At 40.9% G+C, this 18,853-nt stretch overlaps 1 protein-coding gene across 1 annotated transcript in view; it reads left to right on the top strand.

Annotated features, from left to right (window-relative positions):
- Positions 1-11,503: 11,503 nt before the first annotated feature.
- LNX2 (ligand of numb-protein X 2) overlaps positions 11,504-18,853 on the top strand; it is a 26,945-nt gene continuing 19,595 nt past the window's right edge. The window contains exon 1 of the mRNA XM_010162626.1: positions 11,504-11,904. Within this exon, the coding sequence (XP_010160928.1) occupies positions 11,504-11,904 (401 nt within the window). The remainder of the gene's footprint in view (positions 11,905-18,853) is intronic.

The raw sequence follows: 18,853 nt of genomic DNA, 5'->3' as shown, positions 1-18,853 counted from the left end.
TGCACAGCTCCCAGTGCAGTAGGAGCATTGTCTGTGATGGTTTCTGGCTATTGGACAATATAGCAATTAAAAAAAAAAATGTTTATAAAGTTTAAAAAATGTTTCATCTAAGTACTTGACATAAAACATGTGAAAGTGTTTAGCCTGGGTTAGGGGAGAAAAAAAAAAAGTATGGAAATAAAGCGAGAGTTTGAATTTTTTATGTCTGTGAACCTAACCTAACTTGTTGAGAAGTGCTTGGTTTGGGAAAATGAGCATTGTGGTTAGGGAGTGCAAAGAAGATGGCACTCCTGAGGCTGAATCGTCTGCCTCTTAAAGACCTTTTTCCAAAAGCAATGCTAATGAAGTAATATCCTTCAAAGCAAGACTGGTATTTAAGAGCTAGCTCTTAAGAGCTGAATACACAGAATAAATGAGGAAGTGAAAATTGTATCATCCCCCACAGAATCTCAAATGCAAAATTTCAGCATGCTGGGAAGAGATTGGACAGGGAGGAGGAGGAGGAGGAGGAGGTTGGCTCCTTCCCAATGTAGCATGCTTCTGTCAACCTGTCTTGCTGGAGCCATTTTGACCACGGATACAGAAAAATGGTGCCTGAAGTTAGGAATCTGAACGTCCTGCGTGGTGGGGCTCTTTAGTGCATCACTTCTTTCCCACTCTTCCCAAAATGTGGTGAACCAGAATTCCCTACTAATGTGAGTACATCTTCTGTATGTTTTGCAAAATTATGTTTAAGTATCTGAAAACTGAAATGCATTTTTCTTTCTTTTTTTTTTTTTTTTAACAACTCAGCTTTTGTTTGCTAGATGAGTTGGAGCCCCGATGACTCCCCACTCCACCAGACTTCTCCTGACCCTTCTTCATGTTTGCTTGTAGGACAAGTATTCTTGTCTGAGCACCTAACCCTCTTGTGCTTTTGTTGAACAATTTTATTCTATTTATTTCTTTATTTATATTTATATAAATACATAAGTTCTATATAATTTCTACATGTGGTTACCAGTTTGGTGTTTTACATAGCTGCTACCACTTATGTGTCTTTAGTGTCATTTTTTTTCTTTGACTTTATTTTAATTTGTACTACTCACTTAGAAGGTAATGATTTTCATTTGTCTTTGTTTAGGAATCTTATTTTTTTTAAACAAAGAGAAAAAGACTGCCGAGGAAAGTGGACAGAAATGCTGTAACAGCAATTCAGTGCTCACTCCTCCACATTACTCATTCTGCAAGGGGGAGGTAGAAGATTGCTGCTTAATATTTAGCCCCTGTCATTCATTTGAGAATACATGCCAGGACCCGTTGGCTTACAGTGTGTTACTAATGCATCTTTGCAAACATTCTCACTCGACACTTCAAGGACTGTTTTTCTCAGTGCTCCTACTGAAGTGTTTTCTTTCTAAGAACACTAACAGGATTTTGGGGGTTACAGTGCAGCAGTCAAACTTTGCACCTCAGGCAGATAAATAACTGCACTGTAAAAGCCCTATCTAATAGGTGCTTAACTTCTAATTTATTTATATATATATATATATAGGTATGTATATATTTAACATGCAGTCAGCCAAGCTAATAGGGAAAGTAATTGAAATAAACAGCTGGCAAACATGGTTAGGGGATAGAGAAATGTTTTAGGAAAAATGTTTGGGGTTTTTTGTTGTGTTTTTTTTCATTCAGCAAGTGTTGTCTGTACTCTTTTGTGGTGGCTGTAGAATTACAAGGGCTGAAGTGGAGGATATATGATTCCTACAACTGGACTACAGTCAAATGCAGTGCTGTCTTTGTTTCCATATTCTTTGTCTATGTCAAATTTGTATAAACCAGACTTGACTTTACATAGTCAACTCCATGTCTGCTTCCCTATCTGAATCCTGTCTGGAGGCCCCGGGGTCAAGTACTAGTCTACTGTAAAAGACCTGTTTACATACAAAATATTTAAATGATTTTTATTTAAGATAGTATTTGTATATTTAAGACTCCAATTTCTAGATCTAACATGTTCTTGTTATGAAAATTCTGATGATGGATGGAGCCATTTATTTTCAGTATCTGTGTACCCAGTACTGTGTCTGAGGTATGGTACACGTACATATAGAGAACGTAAGCAGAAGATCTGAATGTGAAGTTTTTATTTTTTGACAAGCATCCTACAAAACAATATGAAGGTGTTTTATATAAATATACAAGAGCATGAGGACAGGTTGCATTCTGCCTTTCCTGTGTTCTCAGAACTGGGTCAGCTGGCTCTGAAAAGAACATTCTTGCATGGATCGGAAGGGAAGTTCTTCTGGAAATTAGATGGAAATTAAGTTATGTACAGCAGGAAAGTGAAATGTCTTCAGCAGTTAATAGGGAGAGACACAGTCATCACCCTAAAGCCTTAAGTATCAAAGAACTTGCCTTTGTCGTGTAGTTAATTTAAGTGACAGCTAGCAGACAGCATCCTGATGTCATCCCCCAGCACAGGTAGGGGCTGCCTGGGCATGGTGCTTTCAGCACAGGTCACCCGCTTGCCAAGGAGCAGCTGGAACCAGCACAGCTTTCCCTGCTCCCCGCTCCTGCTGGGCTGCGGACCAAGTGTGGTAGTTTCGCAGGGGAACTCATCACTCTGTATGCAGTACCCCTGCTCACGAGCAAGTCATGTCTCTTGGCTAATTTGGACTGCAGTTAGGTAGCCCAAGTTAAAGACTGTTTTGAGTGTGGGCTTAAAAAGGCTTTTATTTTCTTCTTTTTTTGCGGAGTCCTGATGTGGTGATATTTGTTTCCTTCCATTAGGGAGAAAATAAGCAGTCTCTAGTCTGGGCAGACTGGTTTGGGGGATTACCTTGGCCCTTCAAGTGCTGTTTGGCAGGTTGAGGCTGGAGGCTGAAGGCACAAACCTTCTGTCTGAAGGCACTCTTTCTCCTGTACTTTCAGGTTTATTCCTCTGGACATAAGTTGTGGGTTCCTTGTGGCTGACGGGCACTTGCTCCTGCAGAGAGCTGTGCCTGCTTTTGTACAGAGCAATGACAGTGTATGGCTTACAGTTTATCTGAGCCATCTCTAAAGCGTGTCCTCTTGGCTCTGTCTTGCATAGATCTTAGAAATCCTTGTTCTGAGAGAGGTTGTTCTCTTTTGTTAGCTTTGTAGGGGGTAGCTTCATTTTTTTCGTAGTGTGGCTGAGCTAAAGAACTGCTTAGTAACAGCGTAGCTTACCTTTCAAAATAATCACTCGGGCTGTGGTTGGTAGGGGAGACTAGTTGTAACGTGTTACGCAAGGTGGCATACACCTGAAGGAAGAGATGAGGCTGGTGTTTGTTTCTCCCTGAAATAGTTAGTCCTGAGATTTAACTATCCAGAAAGTTCTTTTATCCTTCTTTCCACTCCTCCACCTCCAGCTTCTCTCTGTCATCAAAGCCATTTTGTGGTTAATCTGAGTGTTGTTTCCCTGAATTTTCTCCGTGCACACCCATAGGGATGGGGGCTGGTTATACAGAAAAGCAGAAAAAGGGAACGTAGCTCACCGCTTCCTTCTTTATTTTCTTTGAATCACTTCAGCTCCTTAAAATTTGAATTAATCAAATCAAATTGTCTCTGTGCATACCCAGGAACCAGCTACATTTAATCTGGTTAAGTGTTTTCTGTTCATCTACAAAAGTCCCTGTTTCAGGGCAAAGTGCGCAGGGGAGGGCTTTCCAGAAGGTTTAGCATCTTGATGGACAGCTTTCTGCTGCCTTCATCTCTCCGAACAGAAAGGATGGCACATATGGCAAGGGCTGATGGACAGATTGCGCTGCAGAAAATAACCATGGTGGAGAAGCAAATGTTTTACTCTCTCTTGCCTTTCTCTTCTGTGCTCCGTCACTGAGAAGAAAACCTCACTAATTATCTCCTTGTGGTGGATTTTTGACTGTTGGGGTACTTTTTTTCGCTCCCACTGGATATAAAAGCCCACCTGTAACAACAGTGGTAATGAGGTACTGTTTTCGTTATGCTCTTTGCGCTAGGAAGGAAATTTGTCTTTGGCTCTGCTGGCAGGTAAGTGTGGGGGTTTTTTTCACTTTCATTTCACTTTGCTTCTTTTTATTTATTTTTGTCGCTGTTGCAAAATTCCAAAATGGTTTTAGAAGCTTGAAGGAGGTTTTGTGGAGAATTTTTGTTTATCACTCAGGCCTAAAAGTTGCAAACCTGCTTGATTTTTGGGAGACCTGGGAGCATTTTAAGCCCCCATGTGCTTCTTCCATGTTTGGGGGTTCCTGCAGTAAGGTGGATTCTGAAACCAAGCAAGGTTAGACCCCAGAAACAGGCTTTTCTCTTTCCACTTAGCAGAAAATTAAATGTACCCACAGAAAAAGGATCTTCTTGCATATTGACAAAGCAGCCATCGCTTCTCTTGTGGAACAGGATGGCACAGAAGGGCAAATACTTGTGAGTGAGACTTTGGGTCAGGTGGGCAGCAGTGGCTGCCTTGCCTGTGGAGGAGGGGGTGCAAGTTCAAGTTCGTTCTCCTTTGTGGGGGTTCAGGCTTCCTGCAGGTCAGGAGAGTGGCCTGGTCATCTGAACCTGGGCGGCTCTTGTTTAGCTTGGCTTGTGTGTTTTGTCTCTTCCTTTTTTCGTGCTCTTGTCAATAGGAATATGCGAAGTTTAATCTGCAGATGCATAGATGTATCTTCCTTAAAGATTCATACTCTTGTCTCTTTTTCTTCTATTCTGAGATGATTTGCCAGATGTAGCTCTGTATTTGCTCTACAGAATGGATATTTTATTGCAGAAACCTCAGTAGGATCACAATCCTCATCTTCTCTGTCTCATTTGAGACTGATTTGACTGAAGTAAAGCTATTTTAATCTCCTGGTCCCAAAATAGAAGCCATTCCATTTGTGTCGTAGAAAATGGCTAAAGGATGATCTTTGCGTGTTTGAGCAAAACCTTCTGGCCACTTGATTTATCTCTGGGCACCACGTCCTTCTGTTTCCTCTAGTCATCCCCTAGTGTGGAGCATCCCTGGGTTTGAGATGCTGGCTTTGGGAGGTGGGCATCATCCATCTTCTCTCATAAGGTCAGATGGTCTTGTGCTTCCCCTTAGTTTCCCCTTTCTTTAGATCTTTTCCTTCCCTGATGACATCATTGCTCAGACCCCCCAAACCTCCACAGGCAGCCGTGGGGCAGAGATGGCGGCGCAGGCGTCCCTCCTGCTGGTTCCCCTGCCAGGCTGTACGGCGGGTGCCCTTAACGTTGCAGCAGTAATTAAAGCCCATAACCCCCCCGTTGCCACGGAAACAGCACTCCACAAATACCGAATGCAACTTATGGTCCTATTAATTTTCCCAAATGCTTCTTATTTGCCAGATGTAAGCAGAGTTTCATTTTGGAACCCGGGAAAAAGCTGTACACCAGAAATACCCAGCAAGGGGAGCGTACCTGCACATCTTTTTTTAGGATATCACATGTAAAAACCTCCACCCCTGAGGTGGGGAAGGAGAACCACCACCTGTGGCCTGTTGCCTTTGCAGCAATGATGCCATGTCAATATCTGGCATAGGGCTGACATTCACCATGTGGACATTGCAAAGAATGTCCAAAAAAACATTCACATTGTGGAGCAAAAAGATAAGCACAGAGGCAAAGAAATAATCAGTGGAGAGACAGTTTTACTGCAAGCCCAGCCTTGCCTGGTTGTGGTTCAGTGGAACAAAGTCACCATTCAGGCACAATCTTATTTAGTTTGAATATAAAAATTCCAGTCATTCGGCTGAACAGCTTAAAAAAACGTGCAAAAGGATTGCTCATTGGCACAAAAAATAGCTGTATTGGATAATTGGCATGCAGTGACAGTGTGGCTGCAGCATTAGCAGAAATCTGTCCCAGTCTGTGCTCTGCCCATCTCTCGTAGGTTTTTTCCTGACTTTGAGCTGCCAGATGCCATCTTTTGACAACACTTTCAGTTGTTTGTGTTTTCAAAAGAGAAAGGGTCTATCAGGATTATTGTCTCATAAACTTGGACTAGAATAAAATTGGGGTTTGGTGTTTGAAGACAGTGCAGCCCTCAGATATCGGTATAATTAACATAGATATTGTAAAGTCAATACGAGTTGCTAGTTCTGCTTCACTTGTGCACTGTATGGCTTTAATATTAAAGCAGAGATTGTATCTAATGAGCTAGGTCATGCTTGTTGGAAGATGTGGAATAACACTTTTCTCCTCTAGTGCTGTGTGCCAGCTATTTATTCTCATCATGTTTTTTATTACAATGTCTGCTATGTTCTATTCTTCCACTCGAGCTACGGTCTGCTTTGAAAACGGTCATCAGCCTGATGCTGTAATTCCTGTGAAGGATGCTGGACTGGGAACTAAAAACTCAATCAGTTATGGTGTGGTTTTAAGCAATGTAACCGTTGTCTAGTTTCCCTCTCGTGGGGCTTATGTTGATGCACCCCTGGCTGTGAGGAGCTCCTGTTCACAGACCTGGAGTTTGAACAAGGCAGGGGAATTCAGGTACCCTGAGATCCTCACCTGGGGCACGCAGATGTCATGGCCATGGAGAACAGATTTCAGAAATCCTGTGACATTTTAAAATTAAGCCAACCTTTTCTGAAACTCAGGGCGATGATCATACTGTTGTTCAGAGTTATCGATCGATATGTGTTGCCTTGCGAATACAAATCTGACCAGGAAAGGACTGCCTGAGTTTAGAGTCATATGAAATCTTCACTGTAGGTGTTTTAGCTACTTTCCATATCCTCCCCTTCCCTGCTGTGGAGGGACAACAAAGGGATATGCTGAGGAATCCCTGTGCTGCCAGCAAGCAGCAAAATTGAGAGTCCTCTGGATGAGAAGCAGCAGTCAGCACCCAGTGGCATTCAATCAGGAGGAAATACAGGTGGACATTTTCTCACCTGCAGTTGGTTTAAGCTACACAGTATAAATTAAACATTGATTCGGTGGTTAGATACCTCTCCATGAGAAAATGTCCATTCTGGAATAGAGAGTTGTTAGCCACAGAACCGAGAGTTCTGCATCTCTGCTGTTTTGGGATACAGGGACACCGGAGCCCAGCCAGGGAACAGGGGTGTCATTCATCAAAGGGTGTTCTTTTGACCTTTGCTTTTGGTTGAGGAAATTGCAGAGGGTAGTAAACAAAATAGGAAATTGTGGTATATTAAAGATAATTTTTAGAGGGATTAGTTGGTAAGATGAGTCTTTTCCTGGGGGGTTTGTTTCTGGGGTATAGTCACATTTTTTTTTGTAAAATTTTGAGCAGTCAGTTAATGGGCTCTATATCTCCAGGATTTTAATGAGGGAATTTAGAAATAGATTACTTAAATCTCTGAGAGCATTCATTGCAAAATTCATATTTCCATTAACTTCAAACTGAAACTAGTGTTAATTTTTGTGACTTATGTAAAAAAAGGCAACCATAGTAAAAGGGCTAAGTTATTGCTACAGTTCTGGTTTGCTTGTGGTTTGGTTTTTGTTTTGTTTTTAATAGTGCCCATTCAGATAGAAGGAATAAACATCAGGAAAACTGATGTAAAAATGTGTCAAGCTTCTCCGAAGAATTTTAGTTGAATTAGTAAGTCAGAACTAGAGGAGGCCTAAGGATAAGACTGTCTTTTTCAGTCTAAAATTGCTCTCACGCACACTCTACACAAAAATAAAATAAAAAAATCATGCAGTTGGATGTCCAGTCTTGTGCAGTTCCCAAGTGGATTGTGATTTAAAACTAAAAGCAGGGCACAACCTGCACTGCTCTGCTGTTGTAATGAAGTCCTGGGAGAAATATTTCCTAGGGAATTATATGACTTGAATAACAGGCCTGGCTGGCTCTTTTACCCTCTTTATATTTTTATAATTCTGACTATTTTTCCTGCTTGCAGCTTCCCTGAGCTGATACTGTCCTGTGGAGCTGCTGATCTGCAGTGATAAGAGATACAGGAAATAATATAAGAGATGCATAAGGAGCGTTGAAGGAGGGTTTTATAAATTGCAGTGAATTGTGAATTTCAGGGATATAGTGCTTTACATCAATGAAATTTAGACCCCGCCTGCCATCCCAATTGCTGCTTGGACTACAAATACTGTGTTTGCTTTGTAAATCAGTTGACATTTTGCAGTGGGAACAGCTTGTAAAAAGTCTTGGAATTGATAATTAGGCAGCTGTGGTATATAATCAATACAAATCCTGGTGACCAGTTCCTCAGTCATGGAACAGGCTTGCCCAAAATGCAGCACTGCAGTGAAGGAAGCAGGCAGCACCGCAAAAGTGAAGAAATCTTGATGAGGGTTTTTTGGGTGGTAGTAGTGGGGATGGGCTTTTTTTTTTTTTTTTTTAATCTTCATGCTGTAATGCATTATATATTTCTCCCGCAGCTCTGCTGGCAGAGAGGTGGTGGAGGGGTGGTCAGTCATGTTACCTGTGGAAAAGGTGGTAGGGTTAGTTTATATGGTATTTATTGATGGTTTAAGCTAACAGGGCACTGGCAGAGCTGAGAAGTGGCTAGAGGCAATGTCAGCAGCCTGCAGAAACAGCCTGCCCCTGGCCTGAAGTGGTACCTCCACAGCAAAGCACAGCCGAGGGCACCTGTCCTTGCAACAGGAGCATTTAAGACACTGTGATGGGGCAGGAACAGGGTGGTCTGCTCACCTCTGTCAGGCATGGGCAGTAGAGAGTGGCTGCCTGTGTTTCACTGAGGACAAACTCTTGTGATATCAGAAAATAGAGCTTTTCTCTGGATATACCTTTCCTAAGAGAGAAGGCTTGTCGTGATAAGGACAAGGGGCAATGGGTGTAAGCTGGAACACAGGAGGTTCTGCTTAAACTTCAGAAGAAACTTCTTTACAGTGAGGGTGACGGAGCACTGGAACAGGCTGCCCAGGGAGGTTGTGGAGTCTCCTTCTCTGGAGACATTCAAGACCCGCCTGGACGCCTTTCTATGTGATCTCATTTAGGTGTTCCTGCTCTGGCAGGGGGATTGGACTGGATAATCTTTTGAGGTCCCTTCCAATCCCTGACATTCTGTGATTCTGTGATAATTTAAAACATGACAGTGAAAGTCTAATTTCTCAATAACTTTTCTTATTTTCCTTTTTGTTCAAAATTTATAATAAGCTATTTTAAAAAGTTATTAACACACAAAAAGATTTAATCACAACCTTTCAAAAGAGGGGTGCAGGTAACTTTGACCATAACAAGTATATGGTCAGATAGCTCATGGTTATATTTACTGTATGACATTGCCTGGTGCTCTGTGGCAGGCTGCCGTGTGAGTCACATAGACTTTAAAGAACAGCCATGCTAGGAGCCTTCAAGAAGGTGAATTCAGGATGCTCACTGTCAGATGCCCGTAACTGGAGTTCCATAACTGCAGTACACAGAATAGTCCCCGAGTGTTTCTGTACTTGCGCCGTTCTTGGGACTTGGGTTACGTGGAGGAGATGGAAGAGTCCTGGTTGTAGTAAATAGTAGAAGTGGGTCTAACGTTTGGGCAACATGCTCTTAAAATGGCTTTCTCTGCCCGTTCTGCATGTCCCTTTCCTCTGCCTTGCCTGTTGGTGCTGCTGGTACCCCCAAGTACAATACCGCATGTGTCGTGTATTCCTCTTCTAGCGCCCTAAGTGGCGAAATAATTTAATAAGGTCACAAATCAATGCAGTGTTTTTCCATGTGGTTTATTTTGCGTTACATAAAGGACAGCCATTAGATGGGTCTCATCCCTTCTGCATTAATCCAGTAGCATGAACGCCGAGTGAGAGCACTGTGGTTTGAGCACAAGGGCACTGTGTGCAGCTCTCCTTATCTGCTCTCCAGTCTTTGAACTCTTACATAATACGTTTAAGACTTTTTTTTGAGTAATCTCTTTTGGGGTCTCATTTTGCATTCTTAGTCTCCAGTAACAAAGAACTGCTATGCTCTTCCCTTGTGAAATCCTTTCCAGAAGGTGCACGTTATCTACTACGAGGCAGGGCAATGATGAGCATCAATTTCCACTGCAGAATAGAAGCCTGGATTGCAAATGATTATTTAATCCTTTTTGCGTCAAAGAATATAATAATCCTTGTAAAATGTGCTCTAAATCTTGTGCTTGGCTGTGTGAGGTTAAGGGGCAGAAACCAAAACAGGGATTCTCTTAAAAAGTAAGACATGGTGAAATGCACGTGTTCCACATGAATTTCAGAATATATTTATGGCTACATTTCAGCAGCTAAAAATAAAGATGGTGGGCTGGTACCTAGACTAGCAGTTTTCATTTCTCTGTCTGCTTGCTACTACTCTGATAGAATACAGTAAGTGTCTGTCATGAATGTTGCTTGCTGAATTGCAATAAAGAATTTAGGCACAAAGTAAGCATTCTTCAAATTTCATTCCCCCCCCCTCCCCGCCCCTCCATGAGAACATTTACCAAAACTGATGAATTAGGAGGTCTCCTAAGAATGTGAGAAAATTTGTTTTATTTTCTAAATCATCCTGTTATATGTGTCAAGCAATATGACTTTGTAAGGGAAAGAAGGGTAGATAAAGTTGGGAGGGGTAAGGATTTAGTGTTTGAGATTGCAGACTGATGGCTGCACAGTTTCCTGACCAGGTAACTATTTTAAGAGGGGCAAAGTTTAATAATTTATAAAGTTTAGAAAATAAATCCCACAGTGACAAACCTATAGTCCTTTGAATGACATTATGATCATCACATTGAGTATGGTGTAATTTTGTTAGATAAAAAGCAAAACACGTTAGTTGGTTGGAATCCATAGCTTCATATGATTAGCTTATTCCATAGTTTTATTATTGGCCTCTGTACTAAATCAAATGTGATGTATTGGACAGAATCAGTCCTTCTTACTGTGTAGCAACCCACAGAGAAAGCCTGAAGATAACTGGTGACATATATGCAATACTACTAATGGAAAGAACAGGGTAAGCGATTTGTTGCTGTTATTTTTGATGCAATGTATTTAGACCTGTAATGTATAATATTCTGCATTAATAGTCAAAATCCAGAAAAGAGAGTAGGAACAGATTAAAATCATAATCTCATATTAAAGAACAGATTTAATTACTTGGTCATATAACCATTATTCCACAATAGGGTGTTTTTGTGCTAGACGCTAATTGCACGCTTCTGGCGTGACATTGCAGAATACAGTGTCCTTGCTGTCACAAACTGGTCATCTTGCAGGTGAAAACTGTGCAGTGCAGCAGCTGTTATGAAGCTATAAAACGTTCGTGTTGTAAAAGGAATCATAGCTACAGATTTTTTTTATTGCTCTCTTTTGTGACAAATATACAGAAAACAGAAATTTTCTCTTAATCTGTCTGGCTGTTGTCTTTTGGTAAACCCAGAAGACAGATTCTGACTAGAACTTTCATAATTCATGCAAAATGAATAATTTTTATTTCTTTATTTGTTGCAGAAAATGACGCTTGACTGAAGAGCATAAGTCACCCTGGAAGGAGTTGCTTCCCTCTGAGCTTTACGTGAGCAACCCCATCCTATGAGGAGGAGGATCCATCAGCCTTCTTAGCTGTACAATGGGGACTACAGGTGACGACATGGCTTCAGTGGAGCAGAATGCCTCCTTGAACCCTCTGTGCTTTGAGTGTGGCCAGCAGCACTGGACAAGGGAGAACCACCTCTACAACTACCAGAACGAAGTGGATGATGACTTGGTCTGCCACATTTGCCTTCAGCCCTTGTTGCAGCCGTTGGACACTCCCTGTGGACACACTTTCTGCTACAAGTGCCTAAGGAACTTCCTTCAGGAGAAGGATTTCTGCCCACTGGATCGAAAAAGACTCCATTTTAAACTCTGCAAAAAATCCAGTATTCTTGTTCATAAACTGTTAGACAAGCTGTTTGTTTTGTGCCCCTTCTCTTCTGTGTGTCAGGAAGTCATGCAGCGGTGTGACCTGGCGGCACATCTCAAAAACAGGTGAGCGATGCAGGTGCTTGCATTGCATGTTCTTTGCACGCTTGGGGGGCCAGTTTGTGTAGCGGTAGAAATTGGGGACAGGAATGGGGAGAGGGTCGGTGGTGGTTTTAAAATCTGCAGTAGAACACCCTAGGAAATGATCGGTCCGTAACTGACTACGCCTGGGGCACTGGATCCTGTTTTGGAAATCACAATTCAAGAATGGTGAGGAGCACTTGAAGAGAGTCATGGGGAGAACAACATGATTCATTAGAGGTCTCAAAACATAATTTAGCAGAAAAGGTTAAAGAAAACTGAGTTGTTTATAGTAGGGGGGAAATGGCTGAAGGAAGGGAAAAATGAGACGTGCAAACCACATCTGCAAAGAGGAAGGAAATAGGAGATTTAGTTAAAATTTCAGGAATAAAAGCTTTAGAACGGCCCAGCACTGGCATAGATTGCTTGGGGGGTGGTTGTGTATTCCCCACTTTCAGAAGTGTGTCTGAACGTGTTAAACCAGCCTTTATCACAAGTGGTTACGGCAGAATTGATTCTGCTTTGAGGTAGGCATATGGACAGGGTATCCTCCTGAGACTCCTGCGAGACCTGTTTTCTCTGTGTTAAAAAAACCCAAAAACCAACCTGTTTGCTGAACAGGTTGATAGTCTGTCCTGCGAGCATGTTGTAGTTTCTAGGATTTTTTTGTTTGGTTTGATTGCTTGTAGAACACTTTCAACATCTTGTTATTTTGGTAGAAACTCATCACTTCACACCAGTGGGAAGTTTTGGTGCTGTTTTCGTGAGTGATTTTGTGTCAGAGACATACATTCCAATATTACTTGCACCTAAATGTTTAGGGCCTTATTTTAAACTGTTAATAATTGTATAGTTCTTCTGCTTTATGCCGTCTTACCCTAAATATTTAAATACTGAAAGGAGCTCATGATAGAAAGAGGGAAATAAGATTATTATAAGGTTGGACCAGATGATCCTTGAGGTCGTTTCCAACCTGGTATTCTATGATTCTATAATTATCAAATTCAGATAGAATGATACTTCATATTGTGCAGACTTGAGCACTTTGGTCTTCCAGCAAAGGAATTGCCTCGGTACTGTGTGTGTGGTACCCTGCTACATGAAGGTGTTTCATTCTTCTCTGTAAGGCAATGCCATTTTTCTAATAGAAAAACGTACCCCGTGTTTTGAGGTCTATGTTTGATTTCTTTTGTTTCCTCTATTGTTTGGAGGATATTTTCAGTAAATAAACAGATAGGGTTTTTTAAATCATTAGATGTTTCATTACGTGAGTCATGAACAAAAACTTGGACATATCATTTATGTTAAAGCAAAAATATGGTGGAATTAATCAGTTAGGGCTAAAAAAATATTGTGCTCATCTGTACAAACTAACTTTAAACTGCTTAGACATTTAAGAAATTATAAGAGGAGTATAGTGAAAAATTATATAGAGAAGGAAATTATGTATTCAGAATGCATCTGACTTCAGAGGATCCAGTTCTGGTGAGTTGCATCTGCTATCAGAAAATATTCCCTGCATACAACTCAATGCTATTTGAAAACCTATGTTTGTTTTGCAGAGAGAGGTTTCCGAGAAGTATATAACTATACCTGCAAAAAAGCATCAAACCCAGAAGAATAAGCACTGCACATGTCCATTGTACATAGATAAAAGGCACTAGGGAAACACAGTTCAGTATGTGAGAGTTTTTATCAGCCGCCTTCATAAAAACAAGCATATTGTCTGGTGATGTTTTACAAAAATGGATTATATAAGTCCTAATTTATGGTCTCCTTGATCACCAACTGAGATGAGATCTTTTCATTTCCATTACTTCATCATGGGCTTTTTCTTACCTGCTTTGCTTTCTTTCAATTTGATACTTTTTTCTTTATTTTTTTTTAAAGCAGCCTGCATAAAATTCCCATTTCATGAGGGTGTTTCATGGTTTGGTAGTCTTATCTGTGCTGGCTCTTTGGGCAAAGAACCCTCCCCATTGGGACTGAAAACTCTGGGCCCAGAGGGAGGGACAGCGGTGGCTGTGGTGGGACGGAGCGAGGTTTCCTTTCCTGTTGCCCTCCCCAAAAGTAGGGCAATATTAGCTGTGTGCAGCCTCTGTCCACTCTGTGTCCAGTCCAGTGACACTGTTGGCCACCCAGATGGAAAGGTTTATTTGGGAGGTGCATGGATCTAACCCATGAACTTATTTCCAAGTTTCAGTCTTTGTCCAGTTGGAGTCTTCTGGAGACCAACTTTGGGTGAAGGGTGACGTTGCGGAGGAGACTGCTTGGGAGTCAGGCATGGTGTGCGTATGTGTGCAGACAGGGGCTCTGCAGAGAAGGGGAAGAAAGCAGTGACTGCCTGCCTTGGAAACAACTGGTTCACCTGCATATTCCAGTGTGCCCTCTTCCTTCTTCCTCCATGAAGGCTTCCAGGAATTCAGAACCTGGAGGACCTTGGGCATGCAGGAGATGCAGCAACCCTGTGGACTGTGGTGGGTCTGGAGTTGCCTGGGTTTTGTTGGTTGTTGTACCCACAGCATGAATGTGCACATGTCAGGGAGGTACAGGTACTAATGTTTCTCTCTTGCTTCTTTCCCTTTTTTATTTCTCCACACAGCTTCCCTGTTAGCTTAGGCTCTTGCTTGTTTCCTCCAGGTAATTTCTAATCTACATGATGGCTTGGGGATGGCGAGGTTGCCTAACTGTTTGTCCAATTTATAATCCTCATATTAAACTGGTTTGATTTTTTAAAAAGGCAAAATGTTATCAAGATTCATGCTACATATTTGGTTCATCTGGTTTCCAACTGTCATTTTGCTTACCTTTTCAGTCCGCTTTCCTTGGTTGGCATTCCTTTGAGTCATATTAGGGCTGTTTACAACAGGGCCACTTTTTTGTGCACAGAACAGTATGTATGCTCACTTCAGGTATATATGAAATATTCATTTACTTAATGCACAAGGTTATTATGAAAGCTGAGTCACTGGCTTTTTCTGTTTGTCGGCTGGAAAAAAGCTTTCAGTTGCAGAAGGCTGCTCATCTTCAATTCCTTCTGTTGTCTTGGGATGCCAATAAGCATTTTGAGTATATAGTGATTTACAGTTTTCAGTTAAGTTTATTTGCAAACATCTGAACACCTGTAAATTACCATTGCTGACATAAACGATGGCAGCAACTGCACAGTTTGAATTTGATTTTATATGGATTAGTGGATCCAGTAAAATTCTACTACTGATCATTAAATGTAGGAAAGAAAGACAAAATTCAGTATTACAATTTTCAGCATAGATTAATATAAACCAGTCTCAGCAAGCCCTTACATGAGCTACTTTGTATTTCTAAGAAATGCGGTGTGGTTGGTTAGTTTTCACTGTTGAAAAACACTCACAGTCAGGTTTTCCAGTGCTGTTATAATCAGCTCCATTTGAGCATAAAAGCTGGAAGAAAATGTCACCATATCTACCAGACACCTCGTTGTGTAAGGTTACTGCAAGATGCTCCAGCATGGAGATGAGAAGCACAAGACAGAAACTTGATTACTTCATGGTGACTGACTGCACTCCACGATACCTTGTTGCATAAAGAAAATATTCTTGATTTATCAGTCTTTCAGTTTCATCACATTCACTTGGGAACTGTGGTTTTCAAAGTTAAACACAATGTACATAATCTGATTTAAAGGAAAAAAGTATATGAGTAATGCTGAGTTGTATTGCTTTTCCCAGTCACTTGGTATAGAAAATTGTTAAAGTTTATTAAAGTAGGTGCCAATTCCACTTCTAAATATCAAGTGTAATTTATCAGAAGGAAATCTGACAAAAAATTACTGAGCTTTTCTGTGTATGATTTTGATTCAGTTAATTCTTGCAGATTATTCAGACCTGAAGAAACTCCATTGTACAAAAACATACTCTGAAATTTGTACAACTTCTTAATAAGAAGGTTAGGTGTTGTATTCGGTATTGCTTTTGAGTTGGGCTTCAGTTTTCCCCTCCTGTATTCAACCATGGTAGTTTAAGTTATTTTGAATTGAGACATTTTTCCAAATGTTTTAATATTAAGGCCAACATTCAAGCCAATTTTATGTCAAGTTTGAACTTTATATAGGGTTGTATTTTCTGGAATTTAAGAAATTACTGAGCTATTCACTCTCCGTCAGTCAGCATGCTTAATATATGGATTTAGATTAACAAGATCCATGGGAAAATTAGTTGTATAAATACAGAATTTTACCAGTCAAAATCTTGGCAATCCCAGTTATTTTGACGTTTATGATAGTGCTGCTAAGTCCTGTTGTGCCCACCCGGCCCCATGGTACTATCCTTACCCTGTTCTTTGTAGCACCAGGAGAAGTGAAGAGAATCTGTAGGATTTAACCCTCTTCTGGCAGGTCTTTTCTTACACCTGCATAGTGGATAGGCAACAGGTTCAGAGTTTCTTGATGCCCTGTGGACTTCTTCCATTGCTGGAAAGGTGAAGGATCTTTTTGTGGTGGTTCTTTGCTCCAAAGCCACCTGGCTTTCCTGTAGGCTCCTCAGATCATTGGGTGCAAGAGAGAAATGTGCAACAAAAACACTTTTTTTTTTTTACCAAAGTCTTCTCTAATTCCCTAATTTAGGTAACTTCTATTGCCTCCTTTTCTTTTTTTTTCTTTTTTCTTTTTTTTCTTTCTCTCCCTGGCAAAAGAATAACGAAGGCCCAAACACGTAACTTTCCAAAGCAGCACCGTGTTTTACTTTGAATTGCAGCTGTAAATCTTGCCTGAATTATTGCTTAAGGTCACTTTGCTGGCAAAATTTTATGAGCAATAACAAAGGTATTTGGATTGCTTCTCTACAGTCTTTGCTTAAATTCAGCTCCTATTTGGAAAAAGATTTGGTGCAACTGGTTTGAGGCTATTTGGTGTGTTTGCTTTTATCGAACCTCTAGACTGGGCAGAAGCTGATGGCTTAAGTTACAATGAAATCTTTCTTTTCAGTAGTCAGTGAGCAAATGTGTTTTTCAAGCCCCTGCTGTTATTTCATGGAATACAGTGTAAACTACATCTTAATTTTGTATGAAAGCTCTTTTTATCTGCAGAGAGGGATTGCTGCTAGTGTTCCAGGAAGTCAGAGTTTAAATGAAAACCCAGCAGACTTGGATGCAAAAAAACCACCAAACAAACAACAACAAAAAAACCCCAACAAAGAATCCCCAACTTTTCTTCTCTGTCCTGATATGGATTAAGAGAAGTTGAAGCTACATCTTGTCACCATTCAGAACTGAGCAAAAGCTGGTGCTGAAGGAAGGGGAGGAGGGAGTTGATCAATATGAGCAGCAACTCACTTTACATCCCAAAAACAACTGCCCCTCGAGTTTCCTGATAAATAACATCACTCAGTTGCTTTAGCTGGTTGTTTCAGCATTTCTGCTCTTGGGCATCTTGATTCATGAAAGAAATTAAATAATTTCTGGAAATTCTAAAAAACGTGCCCACCTTTCTTCTTGCTCCTGGCCAAGATATTCTGGCTTTGTAGGTAGATGTGAAATGCCATTCCTGTAAAGATACATTTCAGTCTAATTTCAGCCCTTATTTATGCAATTTGTTGTATGATAATAGATTCCTGTACCTGTAAAAAAAATCTGTGATGGTCATTTTGTTCCCAGGATGCCCATCTGTGTATGTAACTTCTTAGAAGATTTAGTCCAAAACACTCTTTATCCTAGATATTTGGCAAACACTGTATTACTGAAGGTGCGCACCTTTAGAGATTTATTGGCGCTTGTTAACTGTTGCAACTGCTGTATGGTTTTCCTGTTTGTGAATAATACATTCCTAGTGCCAATAAAAATCTTTTTATGTTGCAAATGAAAATGAAAAATCTGCTTGTAGACGTGCTTGAAACCAATACTGGGCTTTGCTGCTTGGTGGGTAGCATATAGTGTTTAAAGACCTAGGAATTGGCATCCCATGAATTAATGTCTCCACCAGACAACTACTTTCCTGGGAATGCAGTTCCACTATACCAGACTGAAAGTCATGGTTTGTTACAATTACTGGTTAATTTGAACAAGAATCTGGGGTGGTTTTTGTTTTTTGGTTTTTTTTTTTTTTTCTTTTTTTGCCTTGTAGAGTGCTGCACAAAAGGGATTCCGCCGAGCTGAGTAGGTGTGCTCAGGAGGCTGTTTACGTTTCTTGATATTAGCCTTTGAAATGATAATTAAATATCGTTGGCAAAAATAAACTTCAAAACTATTTATATTTTGTTCGATGACTTTCATCAGCTGCCAGGTAATGATGGGGGAATGTGCTCAGAGAAGGAGCATGGGGGAGGACCTGGCTGTGGTTTTGAAGGCTTTGACAGAAATAGGACACTTCAGGGGTGATTTTTATTCTGTCCTGGTTTGATACAGTTTTAAAAAAAATATTTCCAGTATGTGCTTTGCTGTCTACACCAGGTCCTTTGGGATCCACAGGCCTTGTGAACTGGCTGAATAAGACTTAACAGCACAGACTCCATGCCCCAAGCTGGGTGGGATTGAAGTGTGGTCCTCTGATAGTGTCAGTTTTGAGCTATTCATTCACCTCTGCTGAAAATCACCTCTCCTATAGCAGAGCAGTTCAGGGACAGCAAGGACATGCAGCTTGGGGTGGCTTTGTCCTGAACTCTTGAAGAACAGTGTGGGAGAGCACATCTGGCAAGCTCCCAGTAGACAAGAGGCTTTCTCTGCAAGAGCATTTACCCCTTGCCATGTTGCTGCAGAAGTGAGTGATACTGGAGATGATTGCTCTTTTTTCTTTTTCTTATTGCCAGTGCTAAGATTTGCAGGAGTATGAGGCTAACCCATTAAGTTAAAGTATTTTAGAAACTTTGAGGGAAAGGATTGCATCTCTCCTTTTCCTGCCCTTTTGGGATTCTTATTTTGAGGTTGGCATTGTGAAATGGTCAACAATAAAAACTTCCTGCTG

Source organism: Antrostomus carolinensis, unplaced genomic scaffold (assembly GCF_000700745.2).
Source record: "Antrostomus carolinensis isolate BGI_N321 unplaced genomic scaffold, ASM70074v2 scaffold1010, whole genome shotgun sequence".
NCBI lineage: Eukaryota > Metazoa > Chordata > Aves > Caprimulgiformes > Caprimulgidae > Antrostomus > Antrostomus carolinensis.
The sequence above is the reverse complement of the archived record's forward strand: the minus strand, read 5'-3'. Positions and strand labels throughout refer to the sequence as shown.